General features: G+C 34.6%; 1 protein-coding gene across 1 annotated transcript in view; it reads right to left on the reverse strand.

Annotated features, from left to right (window-relative positions):
- Positions 1-728: 728 nt before the first annotated feature.
- Positions 729-21,758, reverse strand: part of ACTR3 (actin related protein 3) — a 59,039-nt gene continuing 38,009 nt past the window's right edge. Inside the window, exons 7-12 of the mRNA XM_059052222.2 lie at positions 20,194-20,337; positions 17,776-17,949; positions 7,152-7,244; positions 6,823-6,948; positions 3,421-3,504; positions 729-1,519 (exon numbers count right to left, since the gene is read on the reverse strand). Of these exons, the coding sequence (XP_058908205.1) occupies positions 1,424-1,519; positions 3,421-3,504; positions 6,823-6,948; positions 7,152-7,244; positions 17,776-17,949; positions 20,194-20,337 (717 nt within the window). The 3' untranslated portion in view covers positions 729-1,423. The remainder of the gene's footprint in view (positions 1,520-3,420; positions 3,505-6,822; positions 6,949-7,151; positions 7,245-17,775; positions 17,950-20,193; positions 20,338-21,758) is intronic.

Raw genomic sequence — 21,758 nt, forward strand, 5'->3', positions numbered from 1 at the left:
ATTAAATTGTTCTTCAACTTTTGGACAGAGGTATATATATTAACCCTGTGTGTTATTTCCACGGATTATGAAGTTCAAGTGTTCACTGGTATTACTGCTTAAGTTCTAAAAGCCATTTTAGTCTTCTATAAATAACTGGTAAAATTTCAAGTTCATAAGCAATTTTCTACCATATACATTGCAGAGATTTCAATGAATCCTACTATCAACAGAAATAAAAAAGTATGTAAATATATAAACACAAAGTAGAATGACACTGCTTCTAAAAAAAAAAAACAGAAAAGGTAATTCAGTTTTAATTTATTTTCATCACTTGTTCTTCATGATCCAGATATTTTAAAATGCAATGAAAATTAACTTTCCATGATATGTCAGGGACTGGCACTAAAAATATGTTCAGACTGCAAATGAGTTATACAAATGAAAATATCAAATGGAGATCCAGTTATCAAAATGAAAGCACTCAACATATTAAAAGTTCACAATTATTTGTTTAGAGCACATAAAAAAGTCAGCTTGCTAACCAACTGTTGTGATTTTTAAAGAACTACTGCAGAGGTTTGAAGAAAATAGATTTATTAGTTAACTTATAAAGAGATTAAAGAGCTTGAAACAAGTATTAAAAAGAAATCTGTGCCTTTATTAGAATGGTGTTAGGCTTTAAATATACCAATTTGGGTAATCAAATTATTCATTTTTTAATAAGAAATGACACTGCAGAACTGCAATACTGGTCCAACAGTCTTGTCTTTACTTTTCCTTTAAAGCGAGAAAACAGAATGCGAGTAATCAGAAAGCACTAGCAGGCATCAGTTAATCCAAGATACTAGCTTCTTAGTTCCAAAAGCACTTGCAAAGAAAACCATTGGGGGGCACAGGGTATGGAAGCACTTCCTAATAACTGGAATCCCATGAGTGTGTGTGTATGCCAAGTCTCACAGGCTATTTTTTGTATTTATCCTTTACTTGGTCACTTTTTTTCCCTCAAATACTAGTTTTTCTTTGACTTTTTTTTCCTCAAAGTATAAAAAGTATGAAATATAAACAAGCTCTTGCATTGCACACTTCAGAGTGTACAATTCAAGCATTATAGAGCTATCTACATACCGATAAATCCCATCAAATCTTGGATAATTCAATAATATACAAAATAGCAGGGCACAGAAAGAACTAAAACCCACTTCTTTTTGTTACACGTAAGATTCAAATATTCAATCTAAAGAAAAACACTTAATCGTTTTGGCTCTCCTCTACATTCGCATGTTGATATACTTATTAAAATATTCCTGTATAATTATGTTTGGTCTTATTATTTCAAGTCAGGTTTACAACCTCAAAACCAGCCATCCTCCAGACAAAACAGGTAATCAGAAAGATTATTTCTTCCCCACCTCCCTAACCCCAATAAACTATGAAGCCAATTTTACGACATGACTCCAAACACTGGATTGTGACGACAAATGCTAGGTCCAATTTCTTCATAATCCTTTTTGGTGTGGCATACTTGGTAGAACTCAGGCTGCAAATAAAAGCATATATTTTTGTAAAGGTCAAAAATTTACCGCTTTCCCACATGCTTTAAAATAGACTTGTTAAATCTAAAATGTTTATTATTAGTTCATTCATGGTACTTGAACAAAGCTTAGAAATTCTAGCAACCATGACTCAAAATCAGCTTTAAGTCTATAACCAAAACTGAAAAGGAGCATTTAACTCGAGTCCCTCCATCCCCCTCCTCAACACCTGTTTCTCCTGGGATTTTGAAATTCTGAGGAATGGAAGGTTGAATCTCAAATGCTCAGACCATTCTGTTGAGGCTTTCCCACATTGTACAGTGAATCAAGAAAAGCAGCAGCATTAATCTAAATTACAGATAAACTACTCCTAGTCATGCTACAAAAACTTCTAGATTAACTTGTTTTCCTCACTCATGGTCTGGTATGGACAGACTGTTTGTTCCATGCTCTCTTATCTCATTTCTCAAAAGGCAAAGGTTTTTTTTTCTTTTTTATATCTTTATTGGAGTATAAATGCTTTACAATGGTGTTAAGTTTCTGCTATATAACAAAGTGAATCAGCTATACGTATACATATATCCCCATATCCTCTCCCTCTTGCATCTCCCTCCCATACTCCCTTTCCCACCCCTCTAGGTCATCACAACATGTTGAACTGCTCTCTGTGCTACGCAGCTGCTTCCCACTAGCCATCCATTTTACATTTGGTAGTGTGTATATGTGAGTGCCACTCTCTCAGTTCATCCCAGCTTACCCTTCCCCCTGTGTCCTCAAGTCTGTTCTCTACTTCTGCATCTTTATTCCTGCTTTGCCACTAGGTTCATCAGTACCATTTTTTTTTTAGATTCCATATAAGTGCGTTAGCATCTGGTATTTGTTTTTCTCTTTTCTGATTTATTTCACTCTGTATGACAGACTCTACGTCCATCCACCTCATTACAAATAACTCAGTTTCGTTCCTTTTTATGGCTGAGTAATATTCCATGGTATATATGTGCCACATCTTCTTTTATCCATTCATCTGTCGATGGACACTCAGGTTGCTTCCATGTCCTGGCTATTGTAAATAGTGCTGCCATGAACACTGTGGTACATGACTCTTTTTGAATTATGGTTTTCTCAGGGTATATGCCCAGTAGTGGGATTGCTGGGTCGTGTGGTAGTTCTATTTTTAGTTTTTTAAGGAACCTCCATACTGTTCTCCAGAGTGGCTGTATCAATTTACATTCCCACCAGCAGTGCAGGAGGGTTCTCAAAGGGCAAAGTTACACACTCAACTAGGTTATACATCACAATTGAAGACAATTCAAATTAAGGAAGCAAATAACTTTCAGCTCTTATTTTTAAATGGTTTTCAATCCAAGGTTGTATAGTTTTCAATAATTCAGATAAAAGTTCTTACATTTTATTTAATACTCTGTGCACTACAGGATAAAGCACCATTATTTAGTAGGCTAACAATGTTAAAATATCTTTTAAAGGGCTTTTAAGATGTTTTGTCTGGGGAGAGGGATCTTAGTAATTCCCTTTATTCAGTTTAGAACATCATACTTCCTATGTGATGAAACATAACTCTTAATGCTTTTAAATATTTGCACAGAAAAAACAATGACCTTCTGATATCTGTATTACCACAGGGTTAAAAGATTTTTCCCTACAGATAAATTTTAAAACTTTAAAGGCTCACTCTAAAAAAACAAACAAACAAAAAACAAACAAAACAAAATCCAAATGAATTCCACTTTTTAAAATACTGTGTACATTTCTATTCAATAACTTCCCTGTACAATATTATATAAAAATTTAAGAAATTCCTCTTGTTCTTTTAAATTGTATAAGTACTAATAAATTCTTTTATCTTAAAAAAACCCACAAATTTTAAAGTAAGCTTCATCTCACTTACAGTGGAAGCCAGCATGGATCCTCCAAACCAAACTGCGTATCGCTGCATGTGGTGTGTAATGACTTGTACATCAATAGGTTTGGGCTATAAAAGACACAGTAAGATCAGTTCAATGGTAAATTCAAACAACAATTTCTGTATCATCTAACCTTAGATGTACATACTCAAAAATAAATAAATAAAACTTTAAAAGATGCGGGGGAAGGGGTACACACTGCAAAACAATACAACAAAAACAAATTAAGCTAATTTTATTATTTTTTAAAAAATATAACCACACTGAAGTGAGGGAAAGGAACTAACCCAGGTAACCTGTGAACACAATATTATGGCTATGCCCTCAGGCTTAAGATAAAAACTAAGTAAACACTGAACTCCAGTTAGTGGGTCTACTCACAGTGGTATGGATTTATAATTCTGAAACTACTATATATGTATTCCAGGATTGAGCACAAACAAATGTATTATAGAAAATATAAGCCAGGTTTCTTACTGTCAGGGAAGAACATTGCAAATATGGGAAGGTAGAAGGTAGAATGAACCTTATGGTGTTCTGGAACTTGCATTATCAGTATGAATCCATAGTTTTTAATTTATATAAATAGAGCCAACTAGATATAGATGGATACTCACACACATCCTAGCTCTGACTGCCAACAAGGCCTAGAAGCAATGACCCCCTCAGTAGCAATGAATATACCTAGTGTCCAAATCTTGGTTTCTTTTTTTTTTTAATTGAAGTATAGTTGATTTACAATATTGTGTTAGTTTCAGGTGTACAGCAAAGTGATTCATATATATATATTTTTTCAGATTATTTTCCATTAGAGGTTATTATAAGATACTGAATATAGTTCCCCATGCTATACAGTAAATCCTTTTTGCTTATCTGTTTTATGTATAGCATAAAACTTTGTTTCTTAATAGCATTCTCCACTAAAAGGAACAAGGGTGCATTGAAACAAAATGGCTGATTACAAGACTGGAGAAGAGAAAGTACAAGATGAACCTGCAATATCTTGCTGTTCCAGAAAGTAAGGAAGTACCTAAAGAATACTGGGGCCACAACAAAAGGAATAAAAACCACCTTTGAATGATTCCTACTGGCCAAATCTGAGAAAATTTGACCATCAAAATTAATAATAGTATAATGATATGTTGATATTATATCACAATGATATTAATGATACAGCCTATAGAATAACTGAGAAATCAGGAGTTCATAGATATTAATGAATGAATGAACGAGGTGGAAGGAAATACTCTTCCTTACAGTAAAATGAGACTATAAAACATAGAAGAAATGACAGAATTTGCAAAATACCATTTGGCCCCTACCACAGTAATAACTATTTTAGGAAAGAAAAATGGATATTAAAACCAGTGGGTGAGAGTTTGATGAAAATCAGGATAGTTACATAGTCTGAAAGTATCTCCCCATAAGATTCTTATTAAATATAAAGGAAAAAATAACTTTATAATAGAGGAACCTGACAGACACTTAACCAGGTGATCAAAGTTAGCATATGGGACAAATCATATCATGTGTCTAGTGATACAATGCACTAAAAAGAATACAACATCACTTCTGCGGTATTACTGCCAAAAATGCAAAATCTGAACCTAATCATAACGAAACATCAGACAACCCCAAACTGAGAAAAATTTTGCAAAATAAGTTGTCTGTACTCTTCAAAAAAATTAAGGTTATAAAAGATAAAAAACACGAGTACTTTTTCCAGATTAAAGGGAAATGATACCTAATTCAAACATGTGATCCTGGATTGAATCCTAGACCAGGAAAAAAAAAATAAATGTATTTTTTTCCTTTTGCTATAAAGAATAACGGGAGAAATTTGAATCAGATTATAACTAGATAAAATATTGTGTATCAAGGTTAATTTTGTTGATAACTATAATGGTCTATTTTTAGGAAATATACATTAGAATATTTAGGGGTAATGGGCCAACATATTTGCAACTCATTCTCAAATACTTCAGAAAAAGGTATATGTGTGTATTTGCATATAGACATATATTTATAAAAACAGAATAATAAAACTAGTATAAAATGCTAAAATTTGGGGAATCTAGGAGAACAATGTATAGGAATCTTCTACTAGATTTTGCCAAGTTTTTTAAAGCATGAAATTATGTCAAAATAAAAAATTTTTAAACTTACATGTCATAAAAAGATCTGGCTTTTTTTGTTTAAAAAAAAGCTGTTTGGCTGCCATTTAAAATTGGATTGACAAGAAATAAAGCCAGATTTAAATACAAATACATAAAGATGTTATGAAGATCTATAAAAATGACTGAGTACAATAAAAGGGAAGGAGGCGGAGTCCTCTAGTATACAGGTTTTTCCTGTATAATTAGATATGTCAGCACAGTGCTAACATCACTGAGGGAAAAAATCTCTCATTTCTTATTTAGAAATATACAAGAAGCTTAAAAATATTTTAAACATTTTTACTTTACTGAAATATTGTTTTCAAAAACAGCATTTCTTTTTTCATTTCATGTATCTGTAATGAGTCATTACAAACTAAACAACTACTTTTTACTGTACTCCAAGGGGTAAGTTTAAGATAATCAAAATTTAGGGGTTGAAAACAGTCAGCTGTCATGCAATTTCTCAACAAACAGCAATACAAGAGTGTTGTAGTTTACTTTTAAGTAATTTTGAGTCACTGCGGTAGTCTCAGATGGAGCCCTCATTCTTAGTAGTTTTCCAAGTTGAATAAAATGTGTTTTACTTAGCAACATATCCTCTGAATCAATGTTTTGCTTCAATATCCCACATTTAACAAAAATGAAACAAAATTTACTGAAAATGTCTTATAAATACATAAAGCAGTCATCTGAGAATTTAAGGCTAATTCTGACCTTTTGCTAGCAAGCCCAGAATTACAGGACACGTAATAGAAAGGTTGTTTTGCTGTACCCCCAATTTGATTTCACACTATGAGGCTGCTATGGGAGAGGCTAGAGGCTAGAGTCTGTGAAAGCAGTCTTGACCACACAACAGCCTCTCTCTCTCAACTCTGCTTTGCTGTCCTGCTGTAAAAGGTATTTAAAATTTTGTGGACCCATAAAGAATATCGCTGGAATATGCAAGGAATCTATTATATATAAATTATCTGTTTGAGACAGATATCAAAAAAATCTCTCTCATGGCTATAACCAAGAATATTTTCTAGAAATGTAGATAATATCCTAGAGGAATGGAATGACCGAGAATATCATGAATATGAATCTCTATAAAATTAACCACTTTCCATTAGAATACCTCAGGTTCCTCTTACCTTTCTAAATAAAAGAAAGTTGGCAGACATTTTGCATTCCCAATATAATAATCAAGGCACCGTCAACCTCCCACCAATAACTGAGAAAACCAACCTTCAATCTACCACCACTCAATTCCTCACTTAATTTCAGCCTGGCATCTACAGTTCTTTTCAAATCTCTTTGCAAGCGACGTCCGAAGTCCCTGAACATGGTTGAACCTCCAGAGAGGACAATATTCTGTATTAGTGGACAAAATAAATAAATACAACTTTTATGTAAGAGAAAGAAGAAAAAGTTTAAAGATACAAGAAACGGTACTAAAATCATATTATACCCCTTTGAAGAGAGGTGTTTTTAAATTTACGTTCATCAACAGAGAGAAAACAAAGAAGTTTTTTAAAAGTATGACCTAGAATAACAATTTTGCTGTCAATACTGACCTTGTAGAGAGGACGTCTGACATCAATAGGACAATTCTGAATTACTTCATCTACAACTTCTGAGATAGGCTGAGTAAAGTCTGGATTAGCAAACTGAAAAGTAAATTGGACATATGACAGAGATTAGACCACTACTGACTTAAATATCACAATAAAAAATTAAGGAAGTTTTCAGTTCAAAAATAAAAGGACTTCTGGGCTTCCCTGGTGGTCCAGTGGTTGGGAGTCCACCTGCCGATGCAGGGGGCACGGGTTCGTGGCCTGGTGCGGGAGGATCCCATATGCCGCAGAGCGGCTGGGCCCGTGAGCCGTGGCCACTGGGCCTGCGCGTCCGGAACCTGTGCTCCGCGGCGGCAGAGGCCGCAGCGGTGAGAGGCCCGCGTAACAGCCAAAAAATAAATAAAATAAAATAAAATAAAAGGACTTCTAAAAACCATAAATTCTGGTCTCTGATTTAAATTAAAGACACTGAAATCAGAGATTTCAGAAGAAATAAAATTAAAATAATGATCATATATACCATTTCATAACCACCAGAATAGCAAAAATGTAAAGCCAAACATATACTATGAGCTGGCAAAAATCTGTGCAACACGTTACAATGCTGATGAGAATATACATTGATATAAACTCTGGAGAACAATTTGGCAACATCTAATAAAATTTAAAATGTACTCACTACTAACTCCACTTCTTATAACAAACCCCAAAGAAACTCCCACATATGAGCTATTACATAAAGGCATAAAATTATAGCAGCTTTGCTTCTAAGAGTAAAAACAACCCAGAAGTCCACCAGCAGGGTATGAAATAAATAAAATGCTTTGCCGTCAATCCTCATTATTCACGGATTTGGTTATCTGCAAATTTGCCTACTCGCTAAAGTTATTTGTAACCCTGAAATCAGTATCTGCGGTGCTTTCACATGGACATGAACATGTGCAGAGCTGCGAAAACTGGAGCTGACTCATATTCACATTCACAGTTCAGGTGGAACAAGGCAACGCTCTGCCTTCTTGTTTCAGCTTTTATACTACAAATAAGTGTCCTTTTCATGATCTCTTAGTGCCACAGTTTTTCCATTTTTGTCGGTGATTTTGCTGTTTAAAATGACCCCCAAGGATAGTGTGAAGTACTGTCTGCTGCTCCTAAAGCACAAGAAGGCTGTGATGTGCCTTATGGAGAAAATACAGTGTTAGATAAGTTTCATTTAGGCACGAATTATAGTGCTGTTGACTCTGAGCTCAATGTTAATAAATCGATAATATCTACTTTAAAATGTGTCTTTAAACAGAAACACACAAAAAACAAGGTTACATGTTTCAGTGACAAAAATGTTGTAGCCTGAGCCTCACAGGAACCTAACTCCGCATTTCCCTTAGGAGCAGTGGCTCAGCATTCACTAATTCAGTGTTTACAGAAACTTTATATAACATCTACTGTGAATAACAAGAATGAACTGTATTATTCACAGGATGATATACTCATAGTCAAAATAAACAATTTCCAAATAGTGACACTCGTTTTTTGAAAGTTGAATGCTTCCATATATGCAAATTTTTTTAAATAATTCTTTTATGGATACATGTACATTTAAAAACATAGACTGGAAACACACTAAATTCATGACTGTGATTACCTCAGAAGGAAGAAAGGATGAAAAGGAAGTAGAGAAAGGAAAGGGTCTGAGGACGGTATTCTTTCTGTAGTTAATTTCATTTACAAAATAAATGAAAAATGTTAAAATATTAGTTATGTGTTTATTTGGGGTGGTTAGGTACATGTGTATTATACAATATACTTTTCAGAATACTTTTTTAACAGACTGGTTAGATGGGTAGGCTTGAGATGGAAAGTTTGACAATTTAAACTATTACATAAATGGAATGAGATTAAAGATAATAAATAATTTTAAATTTAATTTTTATATATAACAAAGAGATCTGATACAAGGAGAAACAATATTAGGGAAAGCTTCCTTTTTACCCATCATTTATTTTTATATGCATACCTATAGTCCTCCTAAATCAGGCCGTATATTTCCTGAGAGGAACCACAAAAAAGAAAAACATAAAGAAGTTTTCAAATGCTGGATCTCAGAATTAAACTTGTATTCTGAAACAAAGATCTCATTTTACCAAAATTTTTCAAAAATATGTGTAAGTTGCTATGTCGTTAAAATTGGAAAGGAAATGCTAGAAGGGATTTTTCCTAGATTAAAATAAAAGGTCAGACTCTAGCTCTAATTTGTCAAAAATAAATAGGTGTTCTTTATTAAAATGAATACAATTTAAATACTGTCTAGAAAATGAGGTGCCTACAACCTCTCTTGGCCTCTCATTTTTAGAATTAGGTTGTTCTAATGGGAGAAACAACATTCCTTTGTTCATTTAACTGATTCCATAACTTGACTGATAATTATCAGGCATGTGTCAATTTTTTACAATTTTTAAAATTAGTTTTAAGCTATTTAGAGGGTGGGCACACAATGGAGAGATTTAACGTTACCTGAGTAATGAAGCATAATGACAGAAAATATTTTAATTTACATAAACTAAAATACCACTAACAAAGGTTCCACAGACCTCTACTACCACAGTAAGAGAAAAGAAACTGGCAGTCAAAATCTAATTTTCCGAAACATGCTGATGAGTGTAAGAAACCCTAACAGGGATATACAGTGGGTATAAAAATGTGGCTCATACTGAGTCTCAAGAACCCAACCTACAGACTAGGGAGTGTTTTATCTGTCAGAGGTGGTCTGTATTGTACTCTGTGGAAAAATGGGATAATACGGCTCAACTTGGCTGCCTTCCTATGCCATTTATAGACAAGCTCAGGTCACAGGCAGGGAAGGGCTTAGCTGATGGGTAACTGGAGCAAGCAGAACTGGAATCCTGAAAATGTTATCTTATCAACTTGTTGATACAAAACTTTCAAATTCTCTGTGTGGTTCTTTGTTAGCCATTTCTTCAGTATTTACCTAAAACAATAATATACACACACACACATACACATGAGATTAACCTGCCTGTAATTATTTTTCTACCTTTAAGACAGTTTGTCTGTTATACCATGAGCAAGCAAAAGGCAGGGATAGGGTCATTCATTCCTGTGCCATGTACCTGTATGCCCTTCTCACAGTAATTTTTAATCAGGAATATATAAAAGAAAATATTTACAAACCTTTAAGCATTCCCATACCCTGGGATCTACCCACAGAAATTCTGATTTAGAAAGAAATGGAGTCTGACTTGAAAATATCTTTTGAAAAAGCTCATGACTACTGTGCTGCAGAGCCCCAGGTGAGAACGAGTAGAATAATATACAGTAAAGAAGCAAGCAATGAATATTTCTAAAATAAATTTAGGAGAAAAGAAAAAATTAACAGTAAATTAACAATAAAGTGTTGGAGATTTATTCGATACTTTAATACTAAAAGGCTCAACCTAGGGTCCCTATTCGTATCTTTAAGCCTTTTCTTTTACTTTCAGTAAAAGGATTAGTCTTGCCTAACTGCTCCTTGATCAGGTCTTAGTATTACTGCAAGTAGCTATCAAGGAAGAAATATCTTTTTTCTCTTCTGAAAAATTTATAGGGAATGTACCCAACTAAAGCACAGCAGCCCAAAGAGGTTTGTCAAAAAAATTTTAATTTCCTTTTAAAAAAAAATGAAGTGCTAAACCCATTCCTTCTAAAAACAGTTCTTTCTACTATTTATGATAAATTTAGCAGCTCAACAATAAATATCCCCATATTCTTTCACACATTTTATCTTCAGTGTTCAATCAAGCTCAAATGCCCACACTTTCATCTAACCAAAACAAAACAAAAAAAACCTGAGCAAATCCTTCAAATGACAGAAATATCTAAAATTACAGAAGAATCTTAAAATTAACTTGGGAAGTGACACAGTTCATACGATACAAAAAAAACAGGTCTATTTTTGGAAAACGCGGTGAACTGAACACACACCTATCTAACCTTGCTCTTTCTCTATTAAAAGCACCAACACAGAGAATTTTTTTAAGGCATAATCCCCAAAGTATGGAGGGACCAGAACAGGAAGAAACCGCAACAAAATTTGGTAAAACAGAATCTGAAAAGCAGATGGATAAGACCATGCACTCCCGCTAAAACACTTAATAAGTCATCAGTAGGAAAAGCCACGAATCCCCCAAAGAACTAGTTGTACCTGTCAGCGCTGAAATTTAGTTAGAAGGAGGGCAGGGAGGAAGACTGGCAGAAAGTCTCTCTGAGGAGCAGTTAAAGCCCCAGATCCCCCCCCTCCAAAGAAGTCTATCAAATGCCTCCTCATCATCCAGGGAGAAAACTGGTGAACCTATACTCTAAAGGGAATAAAGCAGAGTGCCAGGACTCTTTACACACCACTGAAAGGAATGAAAGCAGTAGGATTTTAAGTGAAGGTATTCATGCAGCCTACTGCTAACACATAAATACCAACCCTCTTCCTCAATTTGGCTGCCAGCCTTTACTCTCTAGGCAGGAGTCTTCTCTGGGAACTGGATTACCCGAAATGATCTGAACAAACACACATAGGGCTATCCTCCAAAGAAAAAGCCATAGTCAACAAAGTCCTATACTCACAAAGCTTAGATTTCCAACAGGCTGAGCATACCCCTCCTAAATGAGTGATCCCCTAGAGTCTCTAGCATGTAAAATATAGGAACCAAAACAAAGAGAAAGGCAACTTGGAAGAAAGCAGAAGGAGAAAACTTTAAAAAATCCCAACAACCTCTGACTAGTATCCTCAGAGAGCCAAAAGATATGCAACCATGAAACAAGTACATGGTAGCATAAAAAAGGAGTATCAAAAGCAGAGGTAGGGGAAGTTCTTGAAAATTAAGTATGTTACCAGAAATAAAAAATTCAATAGAGGTTCAGAAGGCAAAGTTGGATAAATCATCTAGAGATCAGAACAGAAGCACAAAGAACAACTAGAAAAGAAAAACAGCACAGCAGAATGCTAAGGAACAAAGTGAAGATCTACAAGTATCTATCTGGAGAGAGAAAAAAAAGGTCCTATACAAGGTTTAGAAATCAGAGCAGTTTTTCACTTCAAGTTATAATGGAAAGCAATCAAGCAGTAGCTTCAAAATGCTGAAGGAAAATAATTTCCAATCTAGAATTCTACATCCAAACTACCAAACAAGTGTGAAGATGAAATGAATACATTTTCAGACATGCAAGGTCTTAAAGTTTTCATTTTCCATGTACCCTTTTTTATCAGGAACTCTATTGGCAGATGATCTCCACCAAAATAAAGAAGTGGACAGTAAGAAAAGGAAAGACACAGGACAGAGCAAAGAGGGATCTAACTCTAACACAAGAGAGAGGCAAAGGGAATCCCCAGAATGATAGTGAACTCTCTTATCAGGTGCAGAAGGAAACAAGTTCAGACTGGGACATATCAGATGCTCTGGAAAATTAAACTGATGAAAAACCCCTATGCATCTGAGTATTCTGAGAAGACAGATTCAAAGTGAATTAATGACAATGATTTTAAAACTAAGTGGACAACTTATTAATGACTTTGTGGGAAACAAAACACTAGACAGGAAAATATTTAATGGTAAACTACATGGCTCACATCTAAATAAAATTTGTGTTCATCAACATATAAGCACTGGATTTTTACCTAACTGAAATTACAATCTAACTATTGGGACAAAAGATTATGAAAAGGTACTGTTTGTGGTGGAGACAAAGGGAGGAAAAAAAAGGCAATCCTCCTCTTCCCATAGCTAGAAGTTGATAGAAAAATGTCTAAAACTGAAAAAACTTGAAGTTGCAATATAACCAAAGCTATTTGCAGCTATGGATGCAATCACCAAAACAATCAACTAATAAGAGTATACCTCTAGAAAAAAATTGGGGAAATATATACAGGGCACTCCTACTTTTTGCTAAAATTTAAACAATTAGAACTTTTAAACAATGTGTGTATACATAACTAATTTTTTTTAAACTTTAAAAAAGAAAAAAGGGGCTTCCCTGGTGGCGCAGTGGTTGAGAATCCGCCTGCCGATGCAGGAGACACGGGTTCATGCCCTGGTCCGGGAAGATCCCACATGCCGCGGAGCAACTAAGCCCGTGAGCCATGGCCGCTAGGCCTGCGCGTCCGGAGCCTGTGCTCCGCAACGGGAGAGGCCACAACAGTGAGAGGCCCGCATACCGCAAAAAAAAAAAAAAAAAAAAAAGAAAAAAGAAAACAGATTTCTCATAGAAGAAATTTCAAAGAGAAAAAAGCTATGGAGATGAAAAGATGTTGCAAAGTTTTAAAAAACAATGAAGAAAACTTTGTATATCAAACAATAAAATTACTTAAATTAATAAAAAAAATTATATAAGAAACCTTAAACAGCAAGATATATTTTCATCCAGATAACTACTATCTTCTAAGCAATATGACATAACCAAAACACATTTTATTTACATATCTAATGTTTCAAGGCTTTTAAGACAGTCAAGATGTTAGCTAAAGATATCTGTAAAGAGTATTTCACTCAAATGCTTCTTCTTTTGAAATCCAGGGTATCTCCTATCTTCCATGCTATTATCTATCTTGTGGATCCTATTCATCTAAGACTCTGGTTCAGAATCTTCCATAATACTCTAATTCGTGTCCTCAACTTAGGGTTTTAACATCTCTCTCCAACATTTCAACTTCAAAACAACTGATGTTCCTTAACTCAAGTGACCTTTTTAATCCACTTCTACTTCAGCCACTCACATATACATGGCCCCACTGGAAAATGTGCCCTGATTTCCAGCTACATGTGGTTCTTTCTCTCCATCGTCTGGAATCCCCAATACCATGACAGAGGGAAAGTACAATGAAATTTCAATGCTCAAGGATGAAAAAAGGAGGTAAGGAAACAATAAAATAATCCAACCCTGTCTGGAAGACAGAAAAGGGACTTTACATCCTAAGTGTTTCCAGAGCACCCTGTAGCACCTTCAAAATTCCCAGAAATTGAAAGTATAAGAAACTACATAAGGAAAGAAATTATTATAGAGAACCAACAAGGACCTACTATATAGCACAGGGAACTACTCAATATTTTGTAATAACCTATAAGGGAAAAGAATCTGAAAAATATATATATATACATATATATATATAAATAACTGAATCACTGTGCTGTGCACTTGAAACTAACACGATATTGTAAATCAACTATACTTCAATTAAAAAAAAAAATACTAGGTGGAAAATAAAGAAAGAAATTGTTAAAATTATCTACATGGAATAGTGATACCCCCAGGTTCCTTTCCAGACCTGGTATAACCAGGTAGTTACCTACAATGTCCATGAATAAGTGAAAGAAAGAATATACGAACAAACAAAATGACACAAATAAAGAAATGAGCCAAAAATGTAGGAAAAACTAAATTTTAAGAGAAAAAAAATCACATTACATTACTGCCTCAAAAACAAAGAACATTCATGGGTATAATATTATAAATAATGTCATACTACTGATTTAACATAACAGCCAATAATAACATAACATAATAGACTAAGAGAAAAGAGGTTCTAGAAACAAAATCAACTAAAAGGAGGTTAGCAGATAAACTACTTACATTGATATATCAAGAAACAGCAGTATAAGCACTTATTTTGAGATCTGGAAGTAATTACCAAGAGTAATGGCTAAGTAAGAGCTAGCGGCTGCTCGGCAAATCACTGTCAGGGCTATCTGACTTTTAAACCCAAGCGCGCGTGCCCTTTTTAATCTAAAGAGCCGCAAAGAAAATGTGCTGGCTAAAATCTGAAAACCCCTGCATACCTGCCTGACAGCAGCGCCCTATCCTTCTGGGGCTCACTCCTTTGCTCCCCACTTCCAACTATACGTCAATTCATCATGACCTCCAATCCTCGCCGGTATCCCTCACTACCTCTAAGTAATTCAGCCTTCCGGATTCCCTCTCTTCTCTGGGCTGCACCACTTTAACCTCTGCCTTGGCAAAGCCCTTTGCTCCTTTCCCAAAACTGCCTAGTGGGGCGGGGCGCGGGGCGGGGACGACACCATTCTAGGGCTACAAGTTCTGAGTATCTCATTTCAGTGGTGCCCCACAACTCGTAATACAGTCACCTTCTTAATTCTCCTCAAGAGTGATTCCAAGTCACCATTCTCTCCCAGCCCTCAACCTTCTGTCTGATCCCTTCTCCAACACAACAGCTTGATTCCAGTTCATGAAAAATAATTAAAGCTATGAACTATGATGATAAACTTCTTCAGCTATCTGCCTGCTCCTCTAACCCTTTCCAGCTCCACATTTTCCTGCACCCATACTTAACCCCTTACCTCTGTCCCTGGAGTAAACCCTCTTAAAAATGAAACTAACCTCAGCCTTCTTACAACTGACTTCTTACCAGTTCCCTGTAGCCACTAAGCCTTTCTTTTACAGCCCCCTCTCACGATGCCCAGGATGACAATTCCCTGAGCTTTACCTCTCACTGAGCGACACACTGCCTCTATCACACCATTCCATTGAAATTGCTCCCCTAGGATCACCACTAATCTGGATGCTAAAAACCCATGGGTATTTCTCAAATTTCCTGTCACCTCACTGTAGCAACTGGCACTATTTAACCTCCTCCCTCCCTGAAACATTCACTTCTCTCAATGTCAGCACCACAATCCCTTTGCTTGTCTCCTTCCTTTCTGTATTTTTCAGCATCCTCTGCAGGCTCCTCTTACTCTGCCTGTCTGTAAAGTGTTAGTGTGCGCTAAGGCCCCATCCTTCCCACTCCACATTCTCTGCCTAGCCAGTCTCCTCCTTTGCACCATATATGGTGATGACTTGATATCTATCCTCACTCCAGGACACATGCCCCAGTTCAAAACCCTTAGAACCCAAGTGTTCATTTTCAAACTTTTTAAAAGATGCATAGTAAAACTCACCTCTTTCTACCTTATCTATCTTCTCCTTCCATTTTCCTAACTTCAGTGATGGCAAAACATTGAGTTGCTCAAGTTACAAACCTGGGAATCATCACAGATTCTTCATATTCTTACTCCCCTCACATCTAAGCAATTGGTAAATCATGTCAATTCTATTCTTTCTCTCACCTCCTTTCTCATTCTCATTGACCTACCGACTTTTTTTCATCTGGGAAACTGCAATAAACTCACCTGTTTCCAACACAATTCATTCTGTTCCTATCTATCCAACCCAGTGCAAGCAGTGACCTTTCCCATACCATACACAAATCTGTCATTTCCATGCTGAACATTTCTGCACAAGCACAGAATACAGTAAACTCCTTTGCACAGCATTTTAGTCTCTCACTAACACCTACCTGGATCCATCTCCTACCAGTCTCTTCCTTTATACTTTACTATCTAGCTCTCTTACACCCCAGACCTCTTCCCAGCTTTTATATATATATATATATATATGTATATATGTATATATATATATATATAGTTCTCTGTGAGAAATGTACCCCCCTAACATACCTGCCTGAGAAATACCCATTCATCCTTTCTCAGTTCAACTGTTATCTCCTCTAAGAAGTTTCCCTGGGCTTCCCTGGTGGTGCAGTGGCTGAGAGTCTGACTGCTAATGCAGGGGACACGGGTTCGAGCCCTGGTCTGGGAGGATCCCACATGCAGTGGAGCAACTGGGCCCGTGAGCCACAACTACTGAGCCTGTGCATCTGGAGCCTGTGCTCCGCAACAAGAGAGGCCGCGATAGTGAGAGGCCCGCGCACCATGATGAAGAGTGGCCCCTGCACCATGATGAAGAGTGGCCCCTGCTTGCCACAACTAGAGAAAGCCCTCGCATAGAAACGAAGACCCAACACAGCCAGAAGTTTCCCTGATTCTCCAGAACAGACTTAGATGCTCTTTCTTCCCAAGCCCTCACCAGATACATGCATTCATTAAGCAACTATACCATTTTTTAGATATTCATCTCATTCTTTCACCTTGATTAGAGCAAGATAAATAATTTCTCATCTTAAATACACAATGCTTAAACTGAGATCATGAAAACCGTATTCACTTACCACTTGCTGACTGAGTAAACAATACTAAACAAACTATTCTTACTGCTGAATAAGCAGAATAGGCATTTAATGTTACTAATTTTAATACAAAAAGTTCTTGTACTAACTTACTAGAAGAATTTTTCATTATTAAAAGCACATATTTCATTAATTTAATATAGCCTGTATGTTGCTAACACTTCATAAAGAGAGAAGACTATTTTGCTAATAGTTAAATATTTTGTTATGATAGTCAATTGAGGGTTCTTTGTATAATGGTTATTTTATATGGGAGGAGGAGGAGAGAGTTCTAGAACACCTCCTAAAATATTTTATTTAAATGACCATGAATTTAAGGGCTCCCCACCCTCCATGACCCCAAGTAAGCCACAAATATTAGACAAGTTTCATTTTTCTAAATGTATGAAATATAGTAACTGTTTACCCAGTTTTAACACAAAGGCAATTTTTTTCTTGAAAAAAATGACTCACTATAGTATTTTAGTATACAAAAGAAAGTTCCTGAGATTAACTCCTCTGATATAGTTGACTGATATTTTCTGCTGAATATTTCAAAACAATTCCATCTAAAAAAAAACTTACCTCTGGATGAAAAAATATTTCAGGTCCCAAGAATCTCTCATATCCAACATCAATGGAAAATTCTTTCTTTGAGATAGCATTGATTCCAGTATACTGTTTAATCCACTTTGATCCATCTGTATCATACTTGTTAAATTCTTTTACTAAATCTGGGCAGACATAACTATAGCGCTCCTAGAAAAAGAAATGAGTAATTTTTTCCTCTTGCTTTAGGAAAAGCGAAACAGAATGCCATATTTTCAGTAAACTAAAATCAAATGAAAAAACATCTTCAGAAAATAAAATTAGCAAATTAAGCTGAAGAAAATTTTATGTTAGGATGTTATCGTATGTGTAGTAAAAATAAACAGCTCATCTATACATAACTAAAGGTTTCACAAATGAAGAGAATAAGACTTAAACTAAAGAGCCAATTTCTAATATTTCAGTGCTATTTCATGAAAGCACTCATTAACGTCATCCAAAATTTTATGCTGTTTCAATAATTAAAGGAGTTCATATTTTAGAAAAAAGAAAACATAAGATACACAAAGAACTGGAGAATAAATAGTTGACATAACCACACAAATTAATATAGTAAGAGGTGCAAGTTATTAGGTATAAAATAAGCTTCAAGGATATATTGTACGACATGGGGAATATAGTCAATATTTTAAATGAAATACAACCTTTAAAAATTGTGAATCACTGTATTATACACCAAGAACTTATATAATATTATACAGCAACTAAACTTCAGTTAAAAAAAATTTTTTTTATTTTTTACTTTTTTTTACATCTATAGATCTTTAATACCTATCTGGAACGAAAGATTATGGGCTAAGTGAATGAAAAAAAAAACTGAAAATATAAACTATTCTTTTTTACTATATCACCTACAAGGCTGAATCGCTACATATTTGGATATACATCCTCAGTAAAAGTTTTCATCAAAAATGCAGTTCAAACATGTTATAACTTTCTATCTGCAACTCCTGATTGCCAGTCTCTCTTTTTTTTTTTTTTGAAGAACACATTTCACATATTTGTATACATCAAGGATTCTATCCAAGATAGGTACAAATATTATTACTGATAACCAACACACATAATGGGAAAGAATACTGGAAAACAGAAGATAATCTGAGTATGTCATATTAGGTCTTCTTTCTCCAAATCTTGGATGCACAAATTACATGGAAATAATGATCCTTAAAAGACATTAAGGCTGAGCACTAGTATGCTCTAGAACAAACCCTTGGTGTTCTTGTCAATTTTTAAACTCCAGAGATTTCCCAAAGATGTTGAAACAGCAGTGCTCGTATTAATTTTTTACATATTTAATTTTGATGCCACCTACCTGAGGTGACTTTTGGCAACCACTTACAAATTCCTTTACTACCTAGGAAGTAGTAAATTCATTTTCATTCCTATCCTTTGATAAGCAAGGAAAACACTATAATCATGCAAAGACTGTCAAATATATGGAGTTATTTTTACCTGGGAAGTTCTGCTTTGACATATTCAAAACATATGTGAGACCCAATGAAATTTTTTAGGTATGTTGACAAATGATAAATTTAAAAAGCAATGTTAAATATTTTGGTATTTTGCATGAAGCCCTGGTGTAGCATACAAATTATTAAAATACCTTACACAGCCTTCACATTTTTCTTCTATGGGCCATATCACTTGAGCCAATCATTGCCTCTATTCTACAGCCAAATGAATCAATGACATCAAAAATTTTGTTGTAACAGAAAACTGCTAGAATTAAAAATAAAGAAGTCAGAGAAAATTAAGGTGTGAGGACTCTGAAGTGAACTAATTACAGGCATACCCTGTTTTACTGTGCTTCACCAATGATGTGTTTTTTACAAACTGAACTTTTCTGGCATCTCTGCATCATCAGATGACCGTTAGCATCTTTTAGCAACAAGTATTTTTTAATTAAGGTATGTACAGTTTTTATAGACATAATGCTATTGCCACTTAATAGACTACAGTATAGTGTAAATATAACTTTTAAATACACTGGAAAACCAAAAACTTTGTGTGACTTGCTTAATTGCGATATTCGCTTTACTGCAGTGGTCTGGAACAGAACCCACAGTACCTCCAAGGCATGCTACATTTATTTTTACTAAAGAGAATAATCATAAAAATGTATGTTGAAGTCAGTTGGTATAAATGTTCTTATATGTTAGTCCTCTCAAATGTGAAATGTGGTGAGAGCAAGCAAAGGGTTGATATTCTCCCAAAATTTCCTACAAGAAATACAGAGAAAAAATACATGTAATTAAGAGTAGTGGTTTGTAACTGATTAACAAAAGTTTTTTTTAAACTACTGTTCTTGACTTAAGCATTTTTCATGTTCATATTATAACATGATTTTAATTTTTAACTAAATTATATTCTTAACTTTTTTTTTTTTTTTACCTTTACTGCCTTAGCAGTTTCCAAGGATTGCTCTGGAGGAATTCCTACTTCTCGGTCTCTCAGCAATTGCTGAATAAAATATGTTATATCTCGTCCTGCGATTGGAATGTGCTTAATACAGCTGCCAATCACATACCCTTCAGCCTAGATGAAAAAAAAAAGTGTCAAATTTACTTTCAACGTTTTCAAAAACCAGTTATCACCTAAATTAATCATTAAAGACCAATTTCTCAGATTACTGTATTTGTATCCTTAAGTATTGCTTTATCCCAGGAGAATTCTTCTAGTCTTTATTCCTCAACTGTATTCCTCACAGTTAACTTAGCACAGAATTTATAATACTGTACAGATATTATGAACAAGAATGAACAAAACTTATGAACAAAGCTTAGATTTATTCTCCTACTGATAAGAGTTTACAACCAAGACTGAAATGACTCAACAACAAAGAAACAGTGAGTTTCAGAAGTATTAAAGGTTTTAGATAACAGACTTCAAATAGGATATTAGTTTTAAATCTTCTATAATTTCAGCAAAAAATTTAGATTGCATTGTAAGAAATTTGATCATTAACCCACAAGGTGGCTATCATTTTCCTAATGAAGTAGATACCAACTTCACAAGCCTGAGGCAGTCCATGTACCATCATAATTCCAAATAATTTTAATTCTGCAGAATGAATTCATAAACTTACTAATACAACTGAGAAGTACAAAAATAATGTAGCAAAATTAAATTTCATTAACATTATTGTTTATGAAATGGTAAAATATTATTTGTAGTTAGACTGTAATTAGAGATGTTTACTATGAGCCCTAGAGCAAAAACCACCAAAAAATAAATGACAATAACAAAGAAATATATAGCGTAGCTAATAAGTCAATAAAAAAAGATAAACTGAAATTATAAAAAACAGTCCATTAATTCAAAAGAAGGCAGAAAAATCACAGGAATACCCAATTCTTAATATTCTTACTAAAACTCTTTCTTTTCCGAGTTGGTAACTTCTTTTTGCAAATTATCTATTCTAATATTAATTATCAAGATAATAATATTACTGCTTAATTGTGTAGATGTTAATTAAGACAAGACTGTGGTCAGGAAGAACACAGATCCTAGCCCCACGACCTAGGATTTGGTGATCTTAAGCAACTCAGTTATTCGCATTTTATAAATGAGTAAACTGAAGTCCTCAAAGGATAATATAATCTACAGCATAGATCGTGAAGTTTAAATGAGAATTTTAAATGAACATTTTAAGAATCTTTATGTATCTCTAAGCAACATACATATATGCATTATTTAATCCTCAAAAAAGTTTTATGACATAGGTCACTATTACTGTCCCATTTTGGGAAAAGAATATGTAGCACTAAGAAAGAAAAATATGCCAACTAAATTATAAAAAGCCATCAAAATGTTGGACACATCCTAACTTCCAAGATATTAAAATATCCCCCAATGGCAATAAAATAAAATGCAAAATATCCATACAATGAAATATTATTTAGCAATAATAATAAATGAAGTACTATACATGCTACAACATGGATAAATCTTGAAAC

The sequence above is a fragment of the Kogia breviceps genome, chromosome 2 (genome assembly GCF_026419965.1).
Source record: "Kogia breviceps isolate mKogBre1 chromosome 2, mKogBre1 haplotype 1, whole genome shotgun sequence".
Classification (NCBI taxonomy): Eukaryota; Metazoa; Chordata; class Mammalia; order Artiodactyla; family Physeteridae; genus Kogia; species Kogia breviceps.